At 55.4% G+C, this 23,469-nt stretch overlaps 1 protein-coding gene across 4 annotated transcripts in view; it reads left to right on the forward strand.

Moving 5' to 3' along the window:
• Positions 1-23,469, forward strand: part of RASGRF2 (Ras protein specific guanine nucleotide releasing factor 2) — a 216,821-nt gene that overhangs the window by 157,197 nt on the left and 36,155 nt on the right. For all 4 annotated transcript variants that reach the window (XM_051854060.2, XM_051854059.2, XM_051854061.2 and 1 more), the window contains one exon: positions 22,509-22,615. In XM_051854060.2, coding sequence (XP_051710020.2) covers positions 22,509-22,615 — 107 coding nt within the window. The remainder of the gene's footprint in view (positions 1-22,508; positions 22,616-23,469) is intronic.

The following is a 23,469-nucleotide window of genomic DNA, read 5'->3' on the forward strand; positions in this document are numbered from 1 at the left end:
CTCTACCAAATGCCTACCCCCACCCTAAATATTCTAAACACCTTCCCCGCCGAGTCCCGCTGGTGTAACCCAGGACAGTCCACGCTGGTGACAGCGTCCTTACCCTCCAGTTGGCTCCTGTTCCTGACCACATTCCCGAATAATGGGCTTTCTGGGTGAGGTGCTGGGGCCGTCTGTGCCATGCTTTGGGCAGCCTGAGTTGCCGCGGGGCCCTCCCCTGCACTCAGAGCCACGGGACTCCATCTTAGGAGCAGATGCAGTGAGGATTTAGGGCAGGGGTCGCACTTGGATCAGTTTTAGTGGTGGTGGTGACAGAGTGGGGACCGTGTGACCACAGGGATTCTGCCTGCCTGGGCAGAGAGCTGGGTCCTGGCAGACTTAGGGAGGTGGGCTGGAGCAGAGAGAGGGAAGTGCTAACAAGGTGACCTGGCCTCTTGGGCGGCTGGGAGATGTACATGTTCGTCCAGCTGCAGGGACAGGTGTGCAGGAGGAGGGAGTGCTGGGCAGGTCAACTCTGAAGGAGCCCTTGTGTCTGCCCGCTGGGTCAGGGTCATGGTCACGGAGGTGAAAGTGCCCTAGAATGGGGCGAGATGCCCTGGCCAGCAGAGGGAAGTTTGCCTGGGCAGGTGGCTCCTCACAGCCTCCACTGGCTCCTCCTGTCAGCGTGGCCGGCGCGGGCGGCACCTGGGCTGTGTCCTGGCCCCTAACAGGAGCCAGGCACTGCTCGGCCACACCGCTGCCCCGGGAGGTGGCTCTCCTTGCTTCGGCTTCCTCTGCAGCTGCCTCCCGCTTTCACTCCCTCCTTCCCTCCACCTGCCTCCTTCAGAAAGCACAGCACCTCTGGGCTCTGACTGCCAGTTAAGGACTGTGCTCCCCAGACTTTCCTCCAGACACCCAGACGTTCACGTGGTGCCCTGGCTCTGCTCGGAGCTGCCCGCCCAGCTGCCCAGGTCCACCCCGACTGGGAAAGTCCACGGTTTCCCTGTACTGTTTCTGCTTGGTTTTGCTGTTGGATCCCACCTCTTGACCCTTGGCTTACCTGAGTCCATGTCTCCTGTCCAGAGAACACAGATCTTGTGCCCCAGCTCAACACGCAGACTTGATGCTTTCTCTGGCTGGGGAGACAGTGACCCCTCGGGGAGATGCCCATGTCCAGGCCCCTCCTTGTGCTTCCGGCATGACGTCTCCCCTGTGTGTGACGCTTCGCTGACAAAGGCCTGCATCCCAGAAAGGTGCCTGTAAGCAGAACTATTCCTGTCCTGTCTAAAAAAAATAGTTTACTTATTTATTTCCATCTACTCAAAAGTCAGTGAGAGAGAGAGAGAGAGAGAGAGAGAGAGATCTTCCATTCACTCCACAGATACCCACAACAGCCAGGGCTGGGCCAGCCAAAGCCAGGAGCCTGGAGATCCATCCAGGTCTCTCACATGGGTGCAGGGGCCCAGGTTCTCTGCCGCCTCCCGGGATGCATTGGCAGGGAGCTGGTAACACATGGTAATGCTGGCAATGCAGGAAGCCGGGGAGCCTGGGCTGGAACCATTGCCCTGACGGGGATGCGGGCGTCCCGGTGGGGGCTTCACCCACTGCACCACCGGTGCCTGCACCTGTTGCTGTCTTGTGTTCCCTGATTAACTCCCCACATTCCTGTCCCTGCTTTGCTCTCTTCCTCAACACGCATCCCTGTTAGACTTCCTATGTGTTTTGCTAATTTATCTTGCTTGTAGTCTACTTCCCCATTAAGTGAAAGACCCATGAGCGCAGGGGCTTTTGGACTGTTTTATATTCTGCAGGATCCCCAATATCTGCAGTAGTACTGCCCACACAGTGAACGATGGATCAATGCTTTTTGAATTAATGAATCAGCAAATGATCCCTGTATTTGCAACACAATCAGTTCAGCACACAAAGGCAATGCTTGTGCATGCCTGTGCCTAACAGCGTTGTGGGGTTTGTAAGTCTGGAAGTGTGGCTGATGCTACTCTTTTCTAAGGGAAAAGAAGGGTTCTGGGGCCAGTGCTGTGGCGCAGAGGGTTAAAGCCCTGGGCTGTGGTCCAGCATCCTACATGGCTGCCGATTCAAGTCTCAGCTGCTCCACTTCTAACCCAGCTCCCTGCCGATGTGCCTGGGAAAGCAGTGGAAGATAACGCAAGTGCATGGGTCCCTGTACCCTCACAGGAGACCCAGAAGAAGCTCCTGGCTCCTGGATTTGGATTGGTCCAGCTCTGGCTGTTGTGGCCATTTAGAGAGTGAACCAGTGGAAGGATGACCTCTCTCCCTCCCTCTCTGTCTCTCCTTCTCTATAACTCTGTTTCAAATAAATAAAATAAATCTTAAAAGGTCTTGTCTGGTTGTGCAGCTCACTGGGGAAGCCATGTCAGCCGTCCTGGTCAGTGAGCAGCTTCTGGGGGTCTGGTGTGCTCAGGGTGGCCTCTCTGCACACTCACAGGCCGGAGCTTAGCGTGTGCTGGGCTCCTGAGTGAGCCTTGCTGACTCCATTTCCACCCAGTGTGAGCTTCCTTCCGCTCCACACACACACCTGTGGTTGGGAGATCTTGCGCCATGCCTGGGTCCGAGCCCAGAGGCCCCTGAAATGTTTGCCACAAGAGAGGGACCTCTGCTGATCTGCAAGCTGCATCAGGCCCTGGAGCTGGGGACCGGGTGCTGGGGTAGCTGACACCTCAAGGGAAAGAAGGAGCCACCTCCCAGGGCTTTGGAAACTGTGGGGCCCTGGCACTTAAACCTCATCACCTTTGGGGTCAGTCTGCCTCTGAGTCCAATCCAGACAGTTCTTGGGGTGAGAGCAGCTACAGGAGCTGTTTTATGTCTGCCACCAGAGTGCAGACACCATGGTCAGTTGGCCAGTGACTGTCTTGCTTTTCATACAGCCCCAAATTAAATGGTTCCGTGGCTGACAGCAGCAAATGCCGTTAACGAGAAATGAGCAGGATTCATTGGCCATGGGGCTCGAGCAGAATGTGGACATTTTGCCTTTACTCTTTCCATCGGGTCTCAGATAAGCCCCCTTTCCATAGGGGCAGAGTGAGGGACCTCTGATGGAGGGGGTCACGTGGGCTCGGCGCTGGCCCCAGTGCGTCTGCAGGCATCTGTGCAGACCCCCAAGCTCCGAATCAAGCCGGAATCACAGTGCGTGCGTTCGCGTGGCTGCTGACACAGGGAATCTGCAGGTGCAGCTGGGAGACAGGGAGCGCTGCATAGAAATGCAAATCCAGTGAATCAGCCCATCAAGGCGTCGCGCGGCACTTACTGCACACCTGGATCTCTAGTGCTAATTACAGAGTTGGGAGATGATCTCAGATGGAGTAGCGTGAGATGGCTTGTTTCCATGGGGGTGGAAATCAGAATAGTGCAGGTTCTCTAAGCAGCTCTTGGTTGTCTGTGAGCAGGTGACACGTTCTACAGCTCTGTGCAGCCAAGTCAAATTAATGAAGTGGAGGGATGGTTGACTGTACTTACAGGAAAATGGCACGGTGACAGAGACTTAGAGGAACAGGGGCTTTCACTGGAGATTCCCTGGTACTTGTAAATTAGATAATTCACGATCTGCTTTATTTTAAGTAAATCCAGCTAAGTCATGTGTAGTTAGTGCCACTGTCTGCGCTTGGTGACCATTAGGGCTTGGACAAAATTTTTTTAAAAACTTTTATTTAGTAAATATAAATTTCCAAAGTACAGTTTATAGATTACAATGGCTTCCCCCCCATAACTTCCCTCCCACCCACACCCCTCCCATCTCTCACTCCCTCTCCCATTCCATTCACATCAAGATTCATTTTCAATTATCTTTATATACAGAAGATCAATTTAATATATATTAAGTATAGATTTCATCAGTTTTCACCCACACAGAACATAAAGTGTAAAATATTGTTTGAGTACTAGTTATAGCATTGCTTCACATTGGACAACACATTAAAGACAGAGATCCTACATAAGGAGTAAGTACACAGTGACTCCTGTTGTTGACTTAACAATTTGACACTCTTGTTTATGGCGTCAGAAATCTCCCTAGGCTCTTGTCATGAGTTTCCAAGGCTATGGAAGCCTCTTGAGTTTGTGGACTTCGATCTTATTTAGACAAGGTCATATTCAAAGTGGAGGTTCTCTCCTCCCTTCAGAAAAAGGTACCTCCTTCTTTGAAGACCTGTTCTTTCTATTGGGATCTCACTCGCAGAGACCTTTCATTTAGGTTTTTTTTTTTTTTTTTTTTGCCAGAGTGTCTTGGCTTTCCATGCCTAAAGTACTCTCATGGGCTCTTCAGCCAGATCCGAGTGCCTTAAGGGCTGATTCTGAGGCCAGAGTGCTGTTTAGGACATCTGCCATTCTATGGGTCTGCTGTGTATCCCACTTCCCATGTTGGATTGTTCTCTCCCATTTTTATTCTATCAGTTAGTATTCGCAGACACTAGTCTTGTTTGTATGATCCCTTTGACTCTTAGACCTATCAGTGTGATCAATTGTGAATTGAAATTGATCACTTGGACTAGTGAGATGGCATTGGCACTTGCAATCTTGATAGGATTGTATTGGAATCCCCTGGCACATTTCTAACTCCACCATTTGGGGCAAGTCCAATTGAGCATGTTGGACAAATTTTTAAAAGTAAGGGACAGACGGGTTGTGGCACAGTGGGTTAAGATTCCCACATCTCCTACCAGAGTGCCACTCAAGTCCTGGCTCCTCCCAATTCTACCAGAGTGCCATTCAAGTCCTGGCTCCTCCCACATCTCCTACCAGAGTGCCATTCAAGTCCTGGCTCCTCCCACATCTCACAGTTCAGTGTTAACTTGTGGCTCAGTGTTTTAGGTGTTGTATTGTGGCAGGCTGGTGGGCTGGAGGTGAGGAGCTGGACCGTGTCCTTGCTGAGTCACCTGGGACAGCGCATTTGATCTCTCTGTGGGTGATGGCTCCTGATTGAAGGCTGAGGGTTGAGCCAGTCCAGTGAGCTCTAACTGAGGTACCTGGAGCTGCAGCCACAGCGTCACCTGGGAGCTTGTTAGCGCTATGATTTCTCACACCATGCCCTGTCCTACTGAGTCCACAGCTCTGGGGTGGCCCCCGCACCTGCATCTCCCCACATCTGAGCCCACTTACCCACTGTAGTCTGTACCCATAATCTTTGCAGTGCGCTATAAATGGAAACCCAACTACTTTTTCTCTTCCCAAGCCTTAGATACAATTCTGCCTTTATCTTTCCCCAGGATTGTTTGCAGGGCGTACATAGTTGTTCAGCTGTGAATTGAAATGTCACTTTATTACAAAAAAGTATGAATGATTGCCTAGAGTTCTGTATCATTTTAGAAACTGTATCTTTCCCATCTCAAATATAAATCATGGTGGTAATTTTTCTCCGGTTACATTTTTATAAACAGCTTTATTGAGGCATGGTTCACGTACCGCACAATTGACCCATTTAAAGTCTGTAATACAGTAGATTTTGCAGTTTTCCCTCTGAAAAGAAGCCCTGCACCTCTTAGTCATCATTTCCTTGTGCGTTCACCAGCCCCTCGAAACTGCCGGTCTCTTTCTGTCTCCATAGATGGGTCTATTCTGGACACTGGACAGAAATGGAATTGTGCAATAATTGGTCTCTTGTAGGCAGCTTCTTTTACTTCGCGTAATTATTTTGAGATCCAGCCATCTTTGTCACATCTTTCAGTCACTTGATCCTTTTGACAGCAGAGAATGTTCCGTGGTAGGGATAGCCCACCCTGCCTCTGTTCACCCGTGGTAAGGACAGCCCCCTCTCTCTGCCTGTGCACCTGTGGTAAGGACAGTCCACCCTGTCTGCCTGTTCACCAGCTGGTGGACATTTGGCTTAGTTCTACTTCTTGGCTGCCGTAAAGTGTGCTGCTGTCACTGTTGACATATGCGTTTTTGTGCCGATGTTTGTTTTCATTTTTGTCGAGTACGTTCCTGAGAGTGAACTGCTGCATGATGTGATGAGCGTGTGTTTAATAAGCTGTGACAGTTTCTGAAAGTGGCTGTCCCATTTTACATTACTATCAACAGTATATGTATGTATGTATATATGTATTATATATAAATATTTCTACTTGTTTATTTGAAAGGTCTGGGGGCCGGGGAAGAGAGAAAGAGATCTTCCATCTGCTGGTTCACTCCCCAAGTGGCCACAATGGCAGGGGCTGGGCCAGGCCAAAGCCAGGAGCCAGGAGCTCCACCAGGGTTTCCCACGTGGGTGGCAGGAGCCCACCATCTGCTGCTTGCCCAGGGGCGTCAGCAGGGAGTTGGATCAGAAGCAGAGCAGCTGGGGCTTGAGCCAGCGCCCATATGCAGTGCCAACATCTCAAACCCACTGCACCACGACACTGTTTTACCTTTGTTACCTTTTACCTTTGTTTATTCCTTTTCTGACGCTCTTCTTCTCTTTGTAACACGTCCAAATTTCCTTCTGCCTTGAAGCCTTGGCTTAACATTTCTTGCAAGGCAGGTCTGCTGGCGAAGAATTCCTTCCATGTTCATTGCCTGGACAGACAGTTAGCTCCTTCACTGCGGAGGGCTTCTCACTGGGTCTGCAGCTCCAGCTGGGCGGGTTTTCTCCCACCCCTGGGATGGTTCGCTCTGCTTTCTCCCTGCGTGGCTCCGTCTCACTCGGTGCTGGGTCTTCCCCTCGTCCCTGTGTAGGTAAGGTCTTTATTTTCTCCAGCTTCTTCCCAGAGTTCCTCTTCGTCCCAGGCTCTCTAGGGGTCGTCTCACTGTGGCCCCTCTGCCCTGTATTCGGCATGCTCATCTCGAAGAGTCTTGGACGTGGGTTCCGTGTCTGCTGTGCGTTTTGGAAAGTGCTGCGTATCTCTCTTCTAGTCGTCTCTGGTGTGCGGTCACTTCGGTGCTAGACCTTTTGAAATCGTCCCCTGTTCCTGCAGGTTGTGTTCTGGTTCCTGCCCCACCCCCAAGCCTGTTCTGTCTGTGCTTTGGTTTGGAAGTTTGTGTGATCTTCACGCCCGTGGCTCTTCTCCCAGCTGTGACAAGATCAGGAAGGCAGTCTCCGTCTCTGTGTCAGGTTCCTGATCCCCAACACTTCCCTGTGAGTCCTGGTTTCCTGTGTGCATTTCCTGTCTGTTCTTGCCTGTTGTCAGCTTTCTCCATCGCAGCCCTGAGCATATCAGTCTTGTTGTTCTAAAGTCCCTGCCCAACATTGCAAGGTCTGCATCGCATCTGTGGTTGCTTTGAGAGCTTGCTTTGTCGCCACTGCGGGAAGACGTGAGTTTCCCCTTCCCCAAGCTCACATGTTGTAGTCTGTCGTGGAGGTGGGGTCTTTTGGGGGTCGCAGGGGCAGGCCCTGATCTGACGTGACAGGTCAGAGAGAGAGGAGACAGAGAGGTGATCTGGGGACATGGCCAGGATGGAACCAGTGCCAACTTCCCCCCATCTTTGTCTTGGAGTCTGAAGCTATAAGGATGCGAATTTTGTTTGTTTGGGTTGCCCTGGCTCATGGTGTTTTACCACGGAGGCCTGGCCAGACTGTCGCCATCTCTTCAGATTGCTTGTTTTCCTTTGTCATTTTGTGCTGAGACCCGGACCTGTGGTGACAGGTGACAGCCTCCTGTGGGAAGGCTTGTGTTAGCCTGGCCAGGACTGGGGTGGACTTGCTGTCTGCTGGAGCCGTGAGAGCCGGGCGCTTCAGATTCCTTCCGTGTGCTGCGCTCTGTTCCTGCTGCTGACTTTGGGGCTCTCTCAGCAGTTCTCAGAGAGAGAGAGAGAGAGAGAGAGAGAGTCTTCCGGCTCTCACTGCCCTGCTCTGCTATTACCTTGGGGGTGCCCTGCTGCTAAGGTGGCAGGGAGGTGAGCAGGTGCCATCCTTCTGGGAAATCTTAGCACTGCAAGGGACCCGGGTCTTGTAGCTTGAGCCCCACAATTGGGTGGCTGCCGACTCACATGGGAAGCAGTTGCTACGATTGTACCTCCTTGCCACTGGAGGAAATGGAGAGACAGAGTTGTGTGACCACCCCAGGTCGCACAGGCGGTAGGTGGCACACTGGACTCCCATCTTCTGGCCTACCTTGCTTGGGTCTCCCCAGCACTGTGCTGCCTTGGCCTGGAGGGTTCTCTATGTTTAAAATAATCAGTGGGGGGGGGGGGGGTAAGCCTTTGGCACAGTGGCTAAGCCACCTGTTCAGAGCACCTGTGTTCCATCCCCACCTGCAGCTCCTGACTCCAGCCTTGTGCTGGTACACACCTTGGGAGGCAGCCGTGACAGCTCAGGTGGCGAGGTCCCTGCTGCCCAATGGGACCCAGATTGGGTTCTTGGGCTGCTGGCTTTGGTCCAGCCCAGCCTTGACCACCGTGGGCATCTGGGTAGTGAAACAGTGGATGAAAGCCCTGTTTCTTTCTCTCCCCCTCCCCCGTCTCTCTCTAATGAATACATTTAAAAATGTTTTAATGTGTAAAGAAATGCAGAAAGGGCCCCAAGGACCTGTGACCAGCCCCAGCCTCCGCCTTCCCTGCGCCAGGCACAGCGGGGACCAGGTCCTTTTTCTGTGGTTTTCTGTGGGGCCCCCACTTGGCTGCTGGGTGGCCTGGTGGTTTTAGAACTGTGCCCTTAGGTTCTTTCAAGAAGTAGAACTGAATCCCCCAGCCCTGTAGCGTGGGCTGGGCTCGGTGACTCTACCAACAGATCACACGAAGCAGAAGTGATCACGTGTGCCTGGGGCCGGAGCCATCAGAGGCATGGCGGGCGGCTTCTTGCTCAGTCTGGGGGAGCCAGCTGCCGTGGAGTGGGAGGCCACAGGCTCGGTCTGAGGAAGCCAGCTGCCGTGGGGTGGAAGGCCACGGGCTCGGTCTGGGGAAGCCATTACCGTGGAGTGAGAGGCCACGGGCTCTGTCTGGGGGCAGCCAGTTGCCATGGAGTGAGAGGCCACGGGCTCAGTCTGGGGGAGCCACTGCCGTGGAGTGAGAGGCCACGGGCTGAGAGAGGAAGGACGTCTCCTTAGGGCAGCTGCATATGTGAGCTGGGATGGCCCTTGGGTGCCTGCAGGCCTGCCAGACTGCTGGGGACGGTGGGCCCACGAGAACCAGGGCCAGAGCCCCCAGCCGAGTGTCTGAATTCTTCTCCTGACCAAGCATTTGTTGTCTGAGTCTCCAAGCAGTGTTTCTTAGGGAGTTTCTCAGGCAGCAGGCGGCAGCGGGCACGGGTGCAGCATCAGGGGCGGTCACCTGTGGCGAAGCTACCCAGTATCAGACTGAATTCAGGGAGCAGGCTTTCGTTTGGACAGAGAAGGAAGTCTGGGTCCAATCCCCGGGCTTCTGCTCTCCCCAAGCTTTTGGAACCCGAGAGGGTATTTCTGAAGCTGACGTTGCTCACATCCGCCTTGTTCTTCAAGGTCCCTGCACAGCCTCTGTCTCCTCCCTTCACCTGCTGCGCTGGCTTGAACGGACTCGTTCTGTCATCCGAGGGCTGAGAACAGCTTGGATTTCATACAGCTGTTGCTTAGCAATAAGAAGTCCTGCTCGCTCCTGCAAACCGGGTGGCGCCTCTCGCGTCACTGTCATCTGTCTGCAGGGTCCAGCACTGTGTTGTGGCCACCCTTTTAAGGGACAGCTGCAGCCAGCCCCTGTGTCACCTTGTGCTTCCCCTGGCGGGTGGGAGGGGCGCGGCGTGGGACCCCGTGCGGGAAAGCCTGTCCGTTGACATTAGCGGATGTTCAGAATTCTGTGACAAAGCCGGGAAGAAGTTGCTAAGTTCCTCACTGGGAGAAAAGCCGACAGTTTGTGTTTGCTGTATACTCTGTGAGTCTGGGTCTGAAAACTTGGCTGTCGCTATGCTGTGATGAGAAACTGGGGAGGAGGCTGGAGAGAGGCGGGGATTCCAGAAACTGGAGGGAGGAGGTGGCGGGGACATGCAGGCGCCACAGCCCCCCTACCCAGATGGGTCAGCTGCCAGGAATTGGCAAGCACAGGATGTAAACGTGATTGCCCACCAGGAAGTGGGTACCAGGACCCCAGAGTCTCCGCCGGAATCGACAGCATCCGCCTTTCCCACCCTGGGGTCTCAGTGTGTGCTCCTGGTCGCCTTGTTGGATAGGTTGCAGGGGTCAGGCTGGCCGTCCCTTTGCCACACCGGGCACAGTGGAGAGAGGAGCCCACGGCAGCTGGCACCCTGTGCAGGATGGCTGGGAATAGCACCCGTGATCTGGCCGTCAGCTCCAGCACACGGAGGGCAGGCAGCATCCTCGCTGGCTGTGCGTTCAGCTCCAGACTTGAAAGCCAGGAGAAGCTGACACATGAGCAGAGTGGCGCGTGCACAGCCTGAGGGCAGAGGCCGCTGTGGCACCCACGCCAGTCACCTGCTCTTGCTGTCACGCGGCTCTTGCATGCACACGTGTGTCTCCCAGCTTGAGGCAGTTTGCGTTGTGCACCCACAGGTCACTCTTTACAGGTGCACGGCCCCTGGGCTATGACCCAGTGCAAGGTGTTTGGAGCGATGCGGGCAGTGTCCGTCCTGCTGGCCCAAGTGGGCATCTGGGCGACCTCCCCTGGCCCAGCACGACAGTGACACAATGAGAAGTGTTGGAAGATCTAGGTGGAGACACACTGTGCTTCTCTGGGCTTGAGAATCAGGCAGAAAACCCTGCAGAAAACCCACAGACAGACTAGGTGAAAAACAGGCTAAGTGAGGCAGAGTCAGCAGTCCTGGGATGTGTGTGCATGTGTGTGCATGTGTGTTGTGTGTGTGTCCACGCGTGTGCATGCATGAGATCAGTGTCACAGAGGGCCACGAGGGACAAAGCCCTCCTCCGTCGCGGTCAGGCATCAGCTGTGCAGTCCGAGGCCGGGCGGCCTATGATGCATCCCCCTGAGTGGCATCCGTGCGTCTGCCCCTTGCCTGCAACCTGCCCACACTTGAGAGGCTTCTCTTTGTGTTTCCTTCTCATCTCCAAGCTCCTGCCACAATTCACACTTACTTAAGAACTTACTTAAGTCGAGCGTCTTAGTCTGGATAAATCTTCATCTGGCAGATCATGGCAGCGATTCCCTGCGAGAGCTGTTGTCTCACTTCCAGTGGGTTGGGTGTAGAGCAGGCCGCGAGGAGCAGGCTGAATGCAGGCGGTCCCTGCAAAGCCTGGCCTCTCTGCTCCCACCCTCCCATCGCTGCCACAGTGGCAAACGTCAGCAGGTGATGCTGGCCTTCCCTGTGTCCGGCCTTAGGCAGACCCGATGCCGTGCCTTTCCCTTGTACACGGCCTGACCCTTGCAGTCGCAAAGTCTGTTCCTAAGCAGTAGTATGTGTCTGTCACAGCCAGCCTGGGAAGACTGTCACATGAGCCATGGAGAGAACCTGTGTGTCCCCTGGTAGGCAAAGCGCCGGGCCCAGCAGGAGGTGGTGTTGTCAAGGGCACGCTGGACTCCAAGGCCAGTGCTGTGATTTGCTCTAGAGCCAAGTGCCTGGATACTGGCAGGGTCGGTGGAGACACTGATTGGTGCACACCTCCTATCCAGGGATCCCTCTGGCTGACCGGCTTCAGCGTGAGTCTCAGCCTCCCTGGCCAGATTCAGTCCCTGCCCGCACAGAGGAAGGCGCAGGGCTGGACCCTTCGTGAGTCTCACCATGCAGGTCCTGTGTCCCAGCAGGGCTTAGGGCTTTCTGCGGATGGACACACACGAAAGCCGTCATAGGGATTCACACCTGTTTCTTTATTTCGTAAATGTCCTTCAGGTAAGCCTAAAATAGAAGTTGTGTGGCTAGCAGGAGAATCCTCCCACCTGCCGGCCAGGTGAGACTTCTTTGCTTTGTCCTTTTAAAATCCACCTGCCCTGCGTGGCTCTGGACCACGTGCTGCACGCCCAGCATCTTCTCTCTGTGACCCAGAGATACAGCCCCTCGTTCTCCAAGGCCATCGACTCTGCCCGTTGCAATTCCACTCAGCACACGACAGCCCCTTGAGAACAGTTGCTGGTTTCTGGTGCTGCGCTCTGGCGCCCACAGGCTGCCCATGGTGAGGTTTGAAAATCTGTGGGAAGCGACTCACGTGGAGGACAGGGTTAGGAAGCCCCTGGGCTCGGGGCCTGCAGTCCAGTCCTGAGAGTTTCCACCTGCGTTCCTTTTGATCGAGGGTGGGCGAGAGGCTGTGCCTCTTCCCCAGGCCAGGGATCTGGCCAAGGGAGGGAAGTGACAGCCAATGGGGGCATCAGGGTGGAGGTGGCCACCAGAGCGCGTTGAGGGGTCAGGGAAGCCCAGGTGTGCGCTCCGAAGCTCACAGAGCTCGGTGACCCCGGGCAGCCTCTCCCAGTCTCTCTCCTGTCGCTCAAGCGAGGTTAATGACTGCGGCAGACTCTGCCTGCATCCTCGCGAGGCCTGAGCAGGGAGCCGTCTCCGCGGCGCACTGCTCCCTGCACTCCTGTTGGCTGCCTCCTCCTGTTTCAGGACAGACCGGGGCATGCTCGTCGCTGCCTCTCCCGCCCCTGTCATCCCCACAGACCAGAGCGCTGAATGGACACAAATGCATGTCCCACCTCCCGTGAATTCCCACCCTCTCCTCCTGACTCACTGTGTGCCTCTGGGAGTGTGCAGGCATGGGAGTGCATGTGTGCTTGTGCACGTGTGAGTGCATACATGTGAGTGTGCATGCGTGTTGGTGTGCACGTATGAGTGTGCATATGGAGTGCACGTGTATGTGTGCTTGTGCATGTGTGAGTGTGCAGGCATGGGAGTGCATGTGTGTGTGCTTGTGCATGTGTGAGTGCATACATGTGAGTGTGCATGCATGTGGGTGTGCACGTGTGGGTGTGCATGCATGTGGGTGTGCACGTGTATGTGTGCTTGTGCACGTGTGAGTGTGCAGGCATGGGAGTGCATGTGTGTGTGCTTGTGCATATGTGAGTGCATACATGTGAGTGTGCACGCATGTGGGTGTGCACATGTGAGTGTGCATGTGGAGTGCGCATGTATGTGTGCTTGTGCACGTGTGAGTGTGCATGTGGAGTGCACGTGTATGTGTGCTTGTGCATGTGTGAGTGCATACATGTGAGTGTGTACACATGTGGGTGTGCACATGTGAGTGTGCATGTGGAGTGCACGTGTATGTGTGCTTGTGCATGTGAGTGTGCAGGCATGTGGGTGTGCAGGCATGGGAGTGCATGTGTGTGTGCTTGTGCATGTGTGAGTGTGCAGGCATGTGGGTGTGCACTGTGAGTGTGCATGTGGAGTGTGTGTGTGCTTGTGCACGTGTGGGTGTGCAGGCATGTGGGTGTGCACGTGTGAGTGTGCATGTGGAGTGCGTGCATGTGTGTGCTTGTGCATGTGTGAGTGTGCAAGCATGGGAGTGCATGTGTGTGTGCTTGTGCATGTGTGAGTGTGCAGGCATGTGGGCGTGCACGTGTGAATGTGCATGTGGAGTGCGTGCGTGTGTGTGCTTGTGCATGTGTGAGTGTGCAAGCATGGGAGTGCATGTGTGTGTGCTTGTGCACATGTGGGTGTGCAGGCATGTGGGTGTGCACGTGTGAGTGTGCATGGGGAGTGCGTGCGTGTGTGTGCTTGTGCACGTGTGAGTGTGCACGCATGTGGGTGTGCACATGTGTGCACACGGGTGTGTGTATGCACAAGTGCACACACATACATTCATACTCCATCCCCCACTGACTGGTACTTGGGCAAGAATTTGCAGAATAACTGCAAAGAAAGAGTGTGATTGTGCATCGCTACCCCGTGGTCCGTAATTTCTAGGCACAGTCGAGAGACCTCAGGATCCCTTTGTTAAATGAGGCAGTGGTCCATGGTGATTTCCCCACAGTGGACTCTGGGAAGACTGAGGAGGGAGGAGGGAGGAGATGGAGGCTGTAGCTTCCCGCAGCATCAGGGTAGGAGACGCACCCCTGCGGGCCTGCTTAGGGAGGGAAGAGTCCCAGGTGTGTGGTGTGCGCCTTTTTATGGGCTATATTTAGGACATGGTGAAAAAAGCAATAAGGACGATTAAATTGTCCTGAGGCCTTGAAATCCTAAGCTAATAATACAAGAATGACCTCAGCTCACAATTAGCTAAGTGTCGTGTGCCATCCAGGAGCAGGCACCAGGGTACGGCAGCCCCTCCCGGGAGCGCAGCCTCAGGCCCACGATGCTGCTGGTGTTCCCTAGCTCCCCCTGTGGGCCACCTGCACCTGCTGATATATGCCTCACATTGCCCTGCGGAGGGCTTGAGGGCCCCCCACCCCCCTCCCCCCGGCTCGGCCACACATCAGCAGGCACTGTCTGGCCCCCAAGGGGACCAGGTTTGTGCTTCTCGGGGAAATTGGTGTATTAGTGAGAAGAGTGCTCTCACCTCCCATCCTGAGAGTGCTGCACACCTAGGGAGCCAGGCGGGGCCCTGGCACGGGGCTGGCGTTCAAGCACTGGCTGTAACTTCAGCAGACGGGGCCCTGCTCGGAGCCCCACGTTCTAGACTAAGTTCTCACCAATGACTTCAGTGTAGATCAGTATAGATAGTATAGTAGTATCAGTATAGATCAGTATAGATAGAAGTATGGCTTTCCGTATCTGAAGAAAGAAAAGGCTGTCCGAGTTTACAAGTTTGTTTTTCCTTTAATGTAGGTGGGTTGTTAGGCGTTGTGGGTGGGGTTCTACCCCCTTCTCTCTACAAAGCTCGTGGGTTCTGAGAACTTCATCTACTCCAGGTGAAGGTTCTCTGATGCAGTATTTGCTGATATTTTTAAATGGTGAAAAATAATACAGAACGATAGAGTAAGGAATTGGCCCGTTCTTCACGAGCACAATGATAAAATTGAAGAACATTATGAAAATCACCCATTTGTGGGCTCCTGAAATCAGCCACAGGCACGCACAGAACAGAAGCCTCTGTTCAAGGCCGAGTACCAAAGGCATTTGAGTGGGAGGCCGCCCTCCCTCCGGCCCCAGCTCCTTCAGTGTGCAGCAGGCTGTGAGCCGCAGCAGGGCCGTGTGGGCGTGGCAACCCCAGCTCCTGGTCCCAGGGCGCCATCCTGGACCGCAAGAATGTGTGGTTGTAGCAATCCCAGCTCCTGGTCCCAGGGCGCCATCCTGGACCGCAACAGGGCACATGTGGGTGTGGGCGTGGCAACCCCAGCTCCTGGTCCCAGGGTGTTGTCCTGGACCACAGCAGAGCTCGTGTGGGCGTGGCAACCCCAGCTTCTGGTCCCAGGACTCCGTCCTGGACTGCAGCAGGGCGCATGTGGGTGGCCCCAGGGTGCTGGGTGAGGTCAGAAGCGTCAGCAGTATCAGAGGCCAGCAGCACTGATGTTGTCGTCCCAGAAACAACAGAGATTAAAGGACTAAAATGGCGCGCCAGAAAAGATTTAACCCAGAAGGGGAGTGTGTTTAGTGTAGACCCGGCTTGAGACACTGGCATCTGACACCTGAGCGCTTAGGTCTGAGTATCAGGGGGCCTGGGTTTGAGTATCGGAGGGCCTAGGTTTGAGTATCAGGGGGCCTGGGTTTGAGTATTGGGGGGCCTGGGTTTGAGTATCGGGGGGCCGGGGTTTGAGTATTGGGGGGCCTGGGTTTGTGTATCGGGGGCCTGGGTTGAGTCCCAGGTCTGTTCACTCCAGCTTCTGGCTAATGTGCACCCTAGGGGGCCACGGCAATGGCTGAAGGCCCTGGGTCCCTGCTATCCACATGGGAGACCCAGAGGGGATTCTGGGCTCCTGAATTGAGCCTGGCCCAACTCTGGCTGTTGTGGACATTTGGGGAATGAATTGGTTGATGGGCAGATTCATTCTCTCTCTCCCTCCCTCCCTTCCTCCCTCCCTCTCTTCTTCTCTCCCTCTCTCCCTCTCCTTCCCTCCCCTCCCCCTTCCAACTAGATAAAATAAACAAATACTTTTCAAAAACTGGGACCAAGAAAGCCAGAAAAGAATGAGCCAGGGAGAAGAAGTGACCTTAGACCCCGTGGCGGCTCCCTGAGAGCCCGGCGTCCTGCCTGGGGGCGTCTGTGAGTTCCCTCACGCGGCACAGGGAGCAGAGGCTGCACTAGGAACTAAGTTGCTGTGAGCAGACCTTTTGGGGGGCAGATGAACCTGAATTATCCAGGGGCCAGTCTGCTCACGGGGTCTGTGAGAGTGGACGGGAGGTGGAAAGTCGGCGTCCATGCGAGCAGCCTGGGACCGATGTGCTTGCCCGGGGCTGGCTTTGCAGGGAGCCCTGAGCAGCCTCCGGAAGCAAGGGGAGGCAGAAGGCAGACTCTCCCCTGGCGTCTCCAGAGAGGTGCGGTCTTCCCGGCGCGTAGCTGTCAGCCCAGCGAGAGCTGCCTCCACCTTTGGTCTCCAGGAGTATGAGGTTACCAAGTTTGTGGCAGTAGGTCACAACAGCAACAGAAAACCAACAAAGAACAAATAGAAAGCAATTGGCAAAATGGCAGGTGTAAGTCCAACCAAATCAAATTCCATTAAATACGAGTTGACAGAACATGCAAATCAGAAAATAGATATCGTCGAGCCATATCAAGCAATGAAACCTCACATGTGCTGAATAGGCAGCACAGTTTCACTTACAGTAAAAGGGTAGGAGAAGATATTCCATGCACAGAGTAACCCGAGCTGACCGGGGTAGCTCCGTCAACATCAGGCAGAATAGAGTATCAGACCCCAAAAATGTGTGTGCGTGTGCAGAGAGGGGTGTTCTGTAGTGAAAACATAGTCTTCAGGAATACATTTTATTTATTTATTTATTTTTGACAGGCAGAGTTAGTGAGAGAGAGACAGAGAGAAAGGTCTTCCTTCCGTTGGTTCACCCCCCAAATGGTGGCTACAGCTGGCACGCTGCACCGATCCGAAGCCAGGAGCTGGGTGCTTCCTCCTGGTCTCCCATGCGGGTGCAGGGCCCAAGCACTTGGGCCATCCTTCACTGCACTCCCGGGCCACAGCAGAGAGCTGGCCTGGAAGAGGAACAACCGGGACAGAATCCGGCACCCCAACTGGGACTAGAACCCGGGGTGCCGGTGCGGCAGGCGGAGGATTAGCCTAGTGAGCTGTGGCGCTGGCTGTCTTGATGGGTTTTAAAAGATTGAAATTGCAAATAGAATCTTAGAATTCAACAGGAAAAAAAAAACAAAAACCAGAAAATCCCAAAAGTGAGAGGCAGTGAGAACGTGGATCCTCGTGTCTGGCCGATGGGGATGTGAATGACAGCACCACCTGGAACCAGTTTCCGGTTCCGCCACCTCTCCCGCTCTCTGCCCGGTGGTGCTGAAGCTATGAGAGAGGGTCCCTGTGTGAGCGAATCGGTGTGACTGGTCCAGCATAACTTTACCTGCAAGAACGGGCAGCGAGTAGTTAGCTCACTTCCGGGAGAAGGAAAGCAGGTCAGAAGACCACGTGGGTGGGATTCCTTTGTATGAGACGCACAGAAGGTGAGCGTTACAGACGCAGGGCAGTGCCTGGTGCCGGGGGGGACGCGGGCACGCAGCACGCTGGCGCTGGGGGCCCATCTGGGAGGTGGGACTGTCCTGCCTGTCTGGGGCCTGTCTGGGAGGTGGGAATGTCCTGCCTGTCTGGGGCCCGTCTGGGAGGTGGGAATGACCTGCCTGTCTGGGGCCCGTCTGGGAGGTGGGACTGGCCTGTCTGGAGCCTGTCTGGGAGGTGGGACTGTCCTGTCTGGAGCCTGTCTGGGAGGTGGGACTGTCCTGTCTGGGGCCCGTCTGGGAGGTGGGACTGTCCTGCCTGTCTGGGGCCTGTCTGGGAGGTGGGACTGTCCTGTCTGGAGCCTGTCTGGGAGGTGGGACTGTCCTGTCTGGGGCCCGTCTGGGAGGTGGGACTGTCCTGCCTGTCTGGGGCCCGTCTGGGAGGTGGGAATGACCTGCCTGTCTGGGGCCCGTCTGGGAGGTGGGACTGTCCTGTCTGGAGCCTGTCTGGGAGGTGGGACTGTCCTGTCTGGAGCCTGTCTGGGAGGTGGGACTGTCCTGTCTGGGGCCCGTCTGGGAGGTGGGACTGTCCTGTCTGGAGCCTGTCTGGGAGGTGGGACTGTCCTGCCTGTCTGGGGCCTGTCTGGGAGGTGGGACTGTCCTGTCTGGGGCCCGTGTGGGAGGTGAGACTCTCCTGTCTGGGGCCCGTCTGGGAGGTGGGACTGTCCTGTCTGGGGCCTGTCTGGGAGGTGGGACTGTCCTGTCTGGGGCCCGTCTGGGAGGTGGGACTGTCCTGTCTGGGGCCTGTCTGGGAGGTGGGAATGCCCTATCGTTGCAATGCAGCGGTGGCTGCACAACCCTGCACGTTTTCTGGGCATCAGTGAACCATGCGCTTACTGTGGGTGAATTTCCCGGCGTGTCCATGGTACCTCGGTCATCTGCTACAAGTAACACCCGCGTGGACTTGCTCTGGTGCCTGCTGTGTCACTGGCTGCACAGTTGTATGCTCACTTCATTCTCCTCATCCCTGTCACCTTGAGGGAGAAGCCTACTTTATTAGTGACCCGAGCGTCTGGGCTAAGAGCAGGGCCGAGCGAGTTTTATCAGCGTCGTGGAACTCGGAAGGAAGCTGAGCAGTGCCCTCACTGCACAAAGCCTGCATCCAAGTGGCAGGGACTGGGGTTTGGGGTGGATACGAAGGGAGATTCCCACCTGGACGTCCTTTTCCTGCTACGAGGAGTTCACTAACAGCCAGCCCAGAGCAGAGCGGTTGGGTGATCTGATGCTTAGGGGGTTGTCTGTGCCCTGTGCGGCTCACTTTGTGCTAAGAAGGGCGTGTGTGGGTGCCCGGGGTCTGCCCTCATCACAGCGTTCTTTCCATGTGGTCTGAGCCCCAGTTCAAGTTCAGCTCGCGTTCCGTCTCGGGATCGCTGAGCAGTAGAGCGCGGAGCCATGGGCGTTCCTGGAAACACGTGTGCTCTGGAGCCAGGCATTGCCCCGCTGCTGACGGCCTGGGTCGGGCTGACCGGGAGGCGGCCTTGTCGTGGCTGGTCTGGTGGCAGTGTCCTCGTCAGAGAGCCAAGGCCTTTGGCCTCATCTTAGCTGACGATGGGGAATCTGACAGCTGATCCCCCTGGGGGCCTGGGAGGCTGTCGAACCCTTGCCCTCGGCCCTGAGAGCCAGAGCCCGTGCGTGGACGCCTCCTCTAGTAGATGTGCTGGTTACTGGTCTGTTGTTTGCCAAGGGCACTGGACAGAGGACCCTTCAGAGAGCACGTGAACGTTGCCTGTGCCTCCTGTGGCCTCCCTCCCCCTGCCACACCGAGGTCCCCGCGTGCAGACGGCTGGCTGCCTGGTTGACACCCTCATAGTGCAGATATCACTGTAAGCACCGCTGGCCGATGTCCTAACCCGCGTGCATCGTCGGCGGCCACTCCGATTCCTCCCTTTGGTCTATCCATCCTTTTCTCCGTCAGAGGAGTGCTCCTCGGCTGTGGATCGGCTCAGTTCCACCAGGCCTGGGTGGCCTCTCACCCCCTCGCCGTCTCCTAAGGACGGCTTCAGACCACCCGGCTGTCAAAGACCTGTGCTCACGGTTCGGAGTCTCTGCTGGGATCTCGTTTCCTTTCTCTTCTTTTGAGGGTCGGTGGCGGGAAGCTGAGGGTGAGAAGGATGAGTGGAGTGAGGGAGCTCTCCGGAGGCAGGCTGCGACAGAGAATGGGAGGACTGTCCAGGCTCGGACGTGTGCACGCAGGACGTGCTGCCTCGCCACCGGCTCTCATCCACTGCTGCATCTCAGAGCGGGCTGGGGCCTGGGCCCTTGGCATCGGCAGTTGCTGGCTGTTCCGGTACAGTTTGGTTTCAGGGAACATGTTGGCTGTGTCCTTGGAAAGAGATTTATGACAGGGAATTAGGGCCACCGGAAGGAGCACGCTCCAGGCTGGCTTCCAGGAATCACTTCTACAGTGTCACACATTGGCCACCCAGGGGGCTCCTGTCTCTGCTGTGGGCACAGGCGACACAGGACAGCCTTGCTCCAAGTGCCCGGGCCTCCAGGAGACCTCAGAGACCAGGAAACTGCTGCCTCTGGATGCCACGCCGGGTGCTGTGGCCGCAGCAGGCACCCAGGTCTCCGCAACCCCACCTGCAGCCGCCTCCATCCCCCTGCTCTACCCCACTTTGTGCAGTCTGGGAAACGCGAGTGTTAGCTTTGGAGCCCCAAGGCAGTTCACCCACATTCACTCCTTTACCCCCCACAACAGCCTCATGGGGTTGCATGGGCTTTGCACCCACAATGCCAGCAGGTGCCACACACATTAACTGTGGACAACATGACAACAGCCGCAGGTTGCAAGTTCCCAGTGCCAGGTGTGTAATAACTCTGAGTAAATCATATTATTGTCTTCTGTAAAGCGACGGTAACTCTGACTTACAGGGTCCTTGTAGAACTGAAATGAGCTGAGCCCCTCGCGTAGCTAAGCAGTGAGTGATGGAAGCTGTCAACTGTTAACAACCCTAGCTTTCAACTCCCACAAAAGGGGTGCTTTCCTTGTAGGATATTCCCTAGCCAGGGGGCTCCCACCTCTGAGGAGGGAGCCAGGGCTGCTGACTTGGCTTTGGGAGGGGAGCACAGAGGCCATTTTCATTCCCCAGGGCTGTTCGTGCTGTCTGCCACCTGCGTGTCCCCTCCTCGGGTTAGCAAAGCTGGAGCCCTTCACAGTCTCCCCCAGGGCCTCAAGGCCAAGACGCCAGTCCACTTTTATTTTTTATAGATTTATTTATTTGAAAGAGTTGCAGAAACAGAGAGAGAGAGAGAGATCTTCCATCTCTGTTTCACTCCCCAAGTAGCCAGAACAGCTAGGGCCAAACCAGGCTGAAGCCAGGAGCCAGGAGCTTCTTTCCTGTCTCCCGCACAGGTTGCGGGGACCCAAGCACTTGAGCCATCTCCTACTGCTCTCCCAGGCCATTCGCAGAGAGCTGCATGGGAGGTGGGGCTGCCGAACTTGAACCGGCGCCCATGTGGGATGCCGGCATCACGGGTGGTGACTTTACCCGCTGTGTCACAGCACCGGCCCTGCAAGTTCACTTTTGCAAAGTTATTTTACTGGTCAAAATGACTCCTGTTAACTATGGTGTTAAGGTCTCTGTCCTGTAAATTTTACTAGGTTTGATTTAAAAAAAAAAGAATAAAGAAAAGCCAAGTCCATCCTCATGACATTTAGCAATCAGTATTACTCGTTGCTCCATATTTAAGTTAGCCGAGCACTTTGACTTGGTTTGGGAGTAAATATTTTGTGCAGCAGTACAGTAAACTGTTGAATGATTTTGGGGGAAGCTAAACAGGAAATCCCGAAAGAGTTTGTGATTTTATGAAAGGACTTTCTCTGGCCTGAGGAGCAGTGCAGTAAGGCAGGGTGGCAGGCATCTGTGCACGGAGGGCTGAGGTTCCCCAGCCTTGCCCCTGCCCCTGTCTGAGCCCTCCGTGGCTACGTTGAAAGGATCTGCAGTACCTCCGTCTGTGGGTCCAGACCCTGGGGAGGGTGGGCTGGGAGGAGCAGCATGGCGAGTAACACAGCAGGAGCTTCGGGAAGATGCTGACTCAGAAATGCCAACGTTGGCTGATGAACGGAGCAGTCTGCGCAGGTGTCGTAGCCCCGGTGAGAACGTGAACCAGACAGCCTGGATTTCCTTCCTTACTTGTATTGTTTCACAGATTTATTTGTTTAGTTGAAAGGCAAGGTTCAACTTGGAGAGGGAGAAACAGAGAGAAAGGTCTTCCATCTACTGGTTCACTCCCTAGGTGGCTGCAACAGCCAGAGCTGAGCCGATCTGAAGCCAAGAGCCAGGGGTTTTTTCCAAGTTGCCTCTGTGAGCACAGGGGCCCAAGCACTTGGGCCATCTTCTGCTGCTTTCCCAGGCCATAGCAGAGAGTTGGATCAGAAGAGGAGCAGCTGGGACTTGAACCAGTGCCCATATCGGATGCCGGTGCTGCAGGTGGAGGCTTAGCCTGCTGCCCCACAGCGCTGGCCATGGAATTCACATATTTAAAAAATTTACTTTTAATTAACAAGTAATTGAATATGTTATATATCGGTGGAGTACAATGAAGTACTTTGTGTTTACATTTTGCATGATTGAATCAAACTAACAAATTTATCTTCTAACATGCTTTTTTGTGGTGAAAACATTTACGATCTCTTCTTTGAGTAATTGTGAAACACACTCTGACCTGCTGTATGATCCTGCTCTTTGATCTGTGGGTGTACCATAAATTATTTATGTCATCTGGGAGCCAAAACCTGGGCTCATCCATGTGCAAATACTGAAAACATGACTGGGGGTATAATCGCTCCTGTTAAAATTCCTCCCTAGCCTTACAGTACAGAAGAAGGAGGCAGAGTGGGCCGTGTCACTGGGGCAGCGCTCTCTCTGAGCGGTGGCCGTTAGTACGTGTGGGACCCCACACGGCTGCACCTGCCGTGGGCGGGGTCAGCTCTCTGCTGATGGTGTCTGGGGGAAGCGGATGGCACACAAAGCCTCACGCTCTCCTGCCAGGAGGTCATTTGTGGGTTTCGTTCCGCAACGTCCTGGACCTGCCGACCTCCGCTAGGTCCCTGGGGGAGGCCGTTTGCTACAACACACACCAGGTGCGTTTCTTCTCCCTCAGGCTTTAACAACACTGAGAGAACCTGCGACAAAGAGTTCATCATTCGCAGAACAGCCACCAACCGGGTCCTGAACGTCCTCCGGCACTGGGTCTCCAAGCACGCGCAGGTACCGCGGGGCTCTGGGGTCACCGGCCGCGGGGCTTCCGGTCTGAAACACTGACGCTGGAGAGCAGGAAGGGGAGCTGGCCCTGGCACGCCCAGGCGTGTGGCCAGCATCGCCCGCCGCAGGTGGGGTGGTGGACCAGGGACCCTGCCTCCTTCATGCTCCCGGGCAGAGGCGCCCACCACGCTGGGGCCTTGCTGGGGATGCTTCGCCCGGTGCCTCCCCAGGCTGCTCCTTGTACGGGGTGAGCTCTCTCCCTGCAGCAGGTGGTCCACAGAGGTAAACAGCAGGCGCCCCTGAGGTAAGCAGCACCTGGTGCAGCAGCACTGGGCTCTGGTCAGGGAGTGCTTCCTCTCCTTGCCAGGGCTGTCCTTTGCCTCTGCCCTGGCTGGTTTACTTCCGTGCCTACGTAGGTGTCTGCCCATGCCAGGGCCAGTGCCATCCCCGGGTACAGAACAGAGCCAGACCCCTCGCCCTGTGGGCCCTGTGCCTGCACAGCGCCGCTCTCAGCCCTGGGTAGCAGTGGACACATTGTGGGCCAGCTCCCTGCGGGAGAGGATGGAGAAGAACCGGCCATGTGGGGCTCAGCCCCGAGGCTGTGAGCCACGTGCTGTGGACGAGCTGAGGAGCGTCAGACACGCCGAGAGCGGGCAGCCTGTCGGTATGGCTCTCCCAGGGGCTGGCCAGCTCGGCCGTGCGGTCTTGGTCATGACAGCACGTCCGACAGGGTCGCCACAGGGGCAGGCTCCTGAGGTCCCCCAGGCGACAGGATTTACTAATTGGAAAGAGTGGACATGAGCCAGCAGACTTTCTTACACACTCAGTAAAGTAGAAGCAGTGAACACGGCTCACTCAGA

Source organism: Oryctolagus cuniculus, chromosome 14, assembly GCF_964237555.1.
Source record: "Oryctolagus cuniculus chromosome 14, mOryCun1.1, whole genome shotgun sequence".
Classification (NCBI taxonomy): domain Eukaryota; kingdom Metazoa; phylum Chordata; class Mammalia; order Lagomorpha; family Leporidae; genus Oryctolagus; species Oryctolagus cuniculus.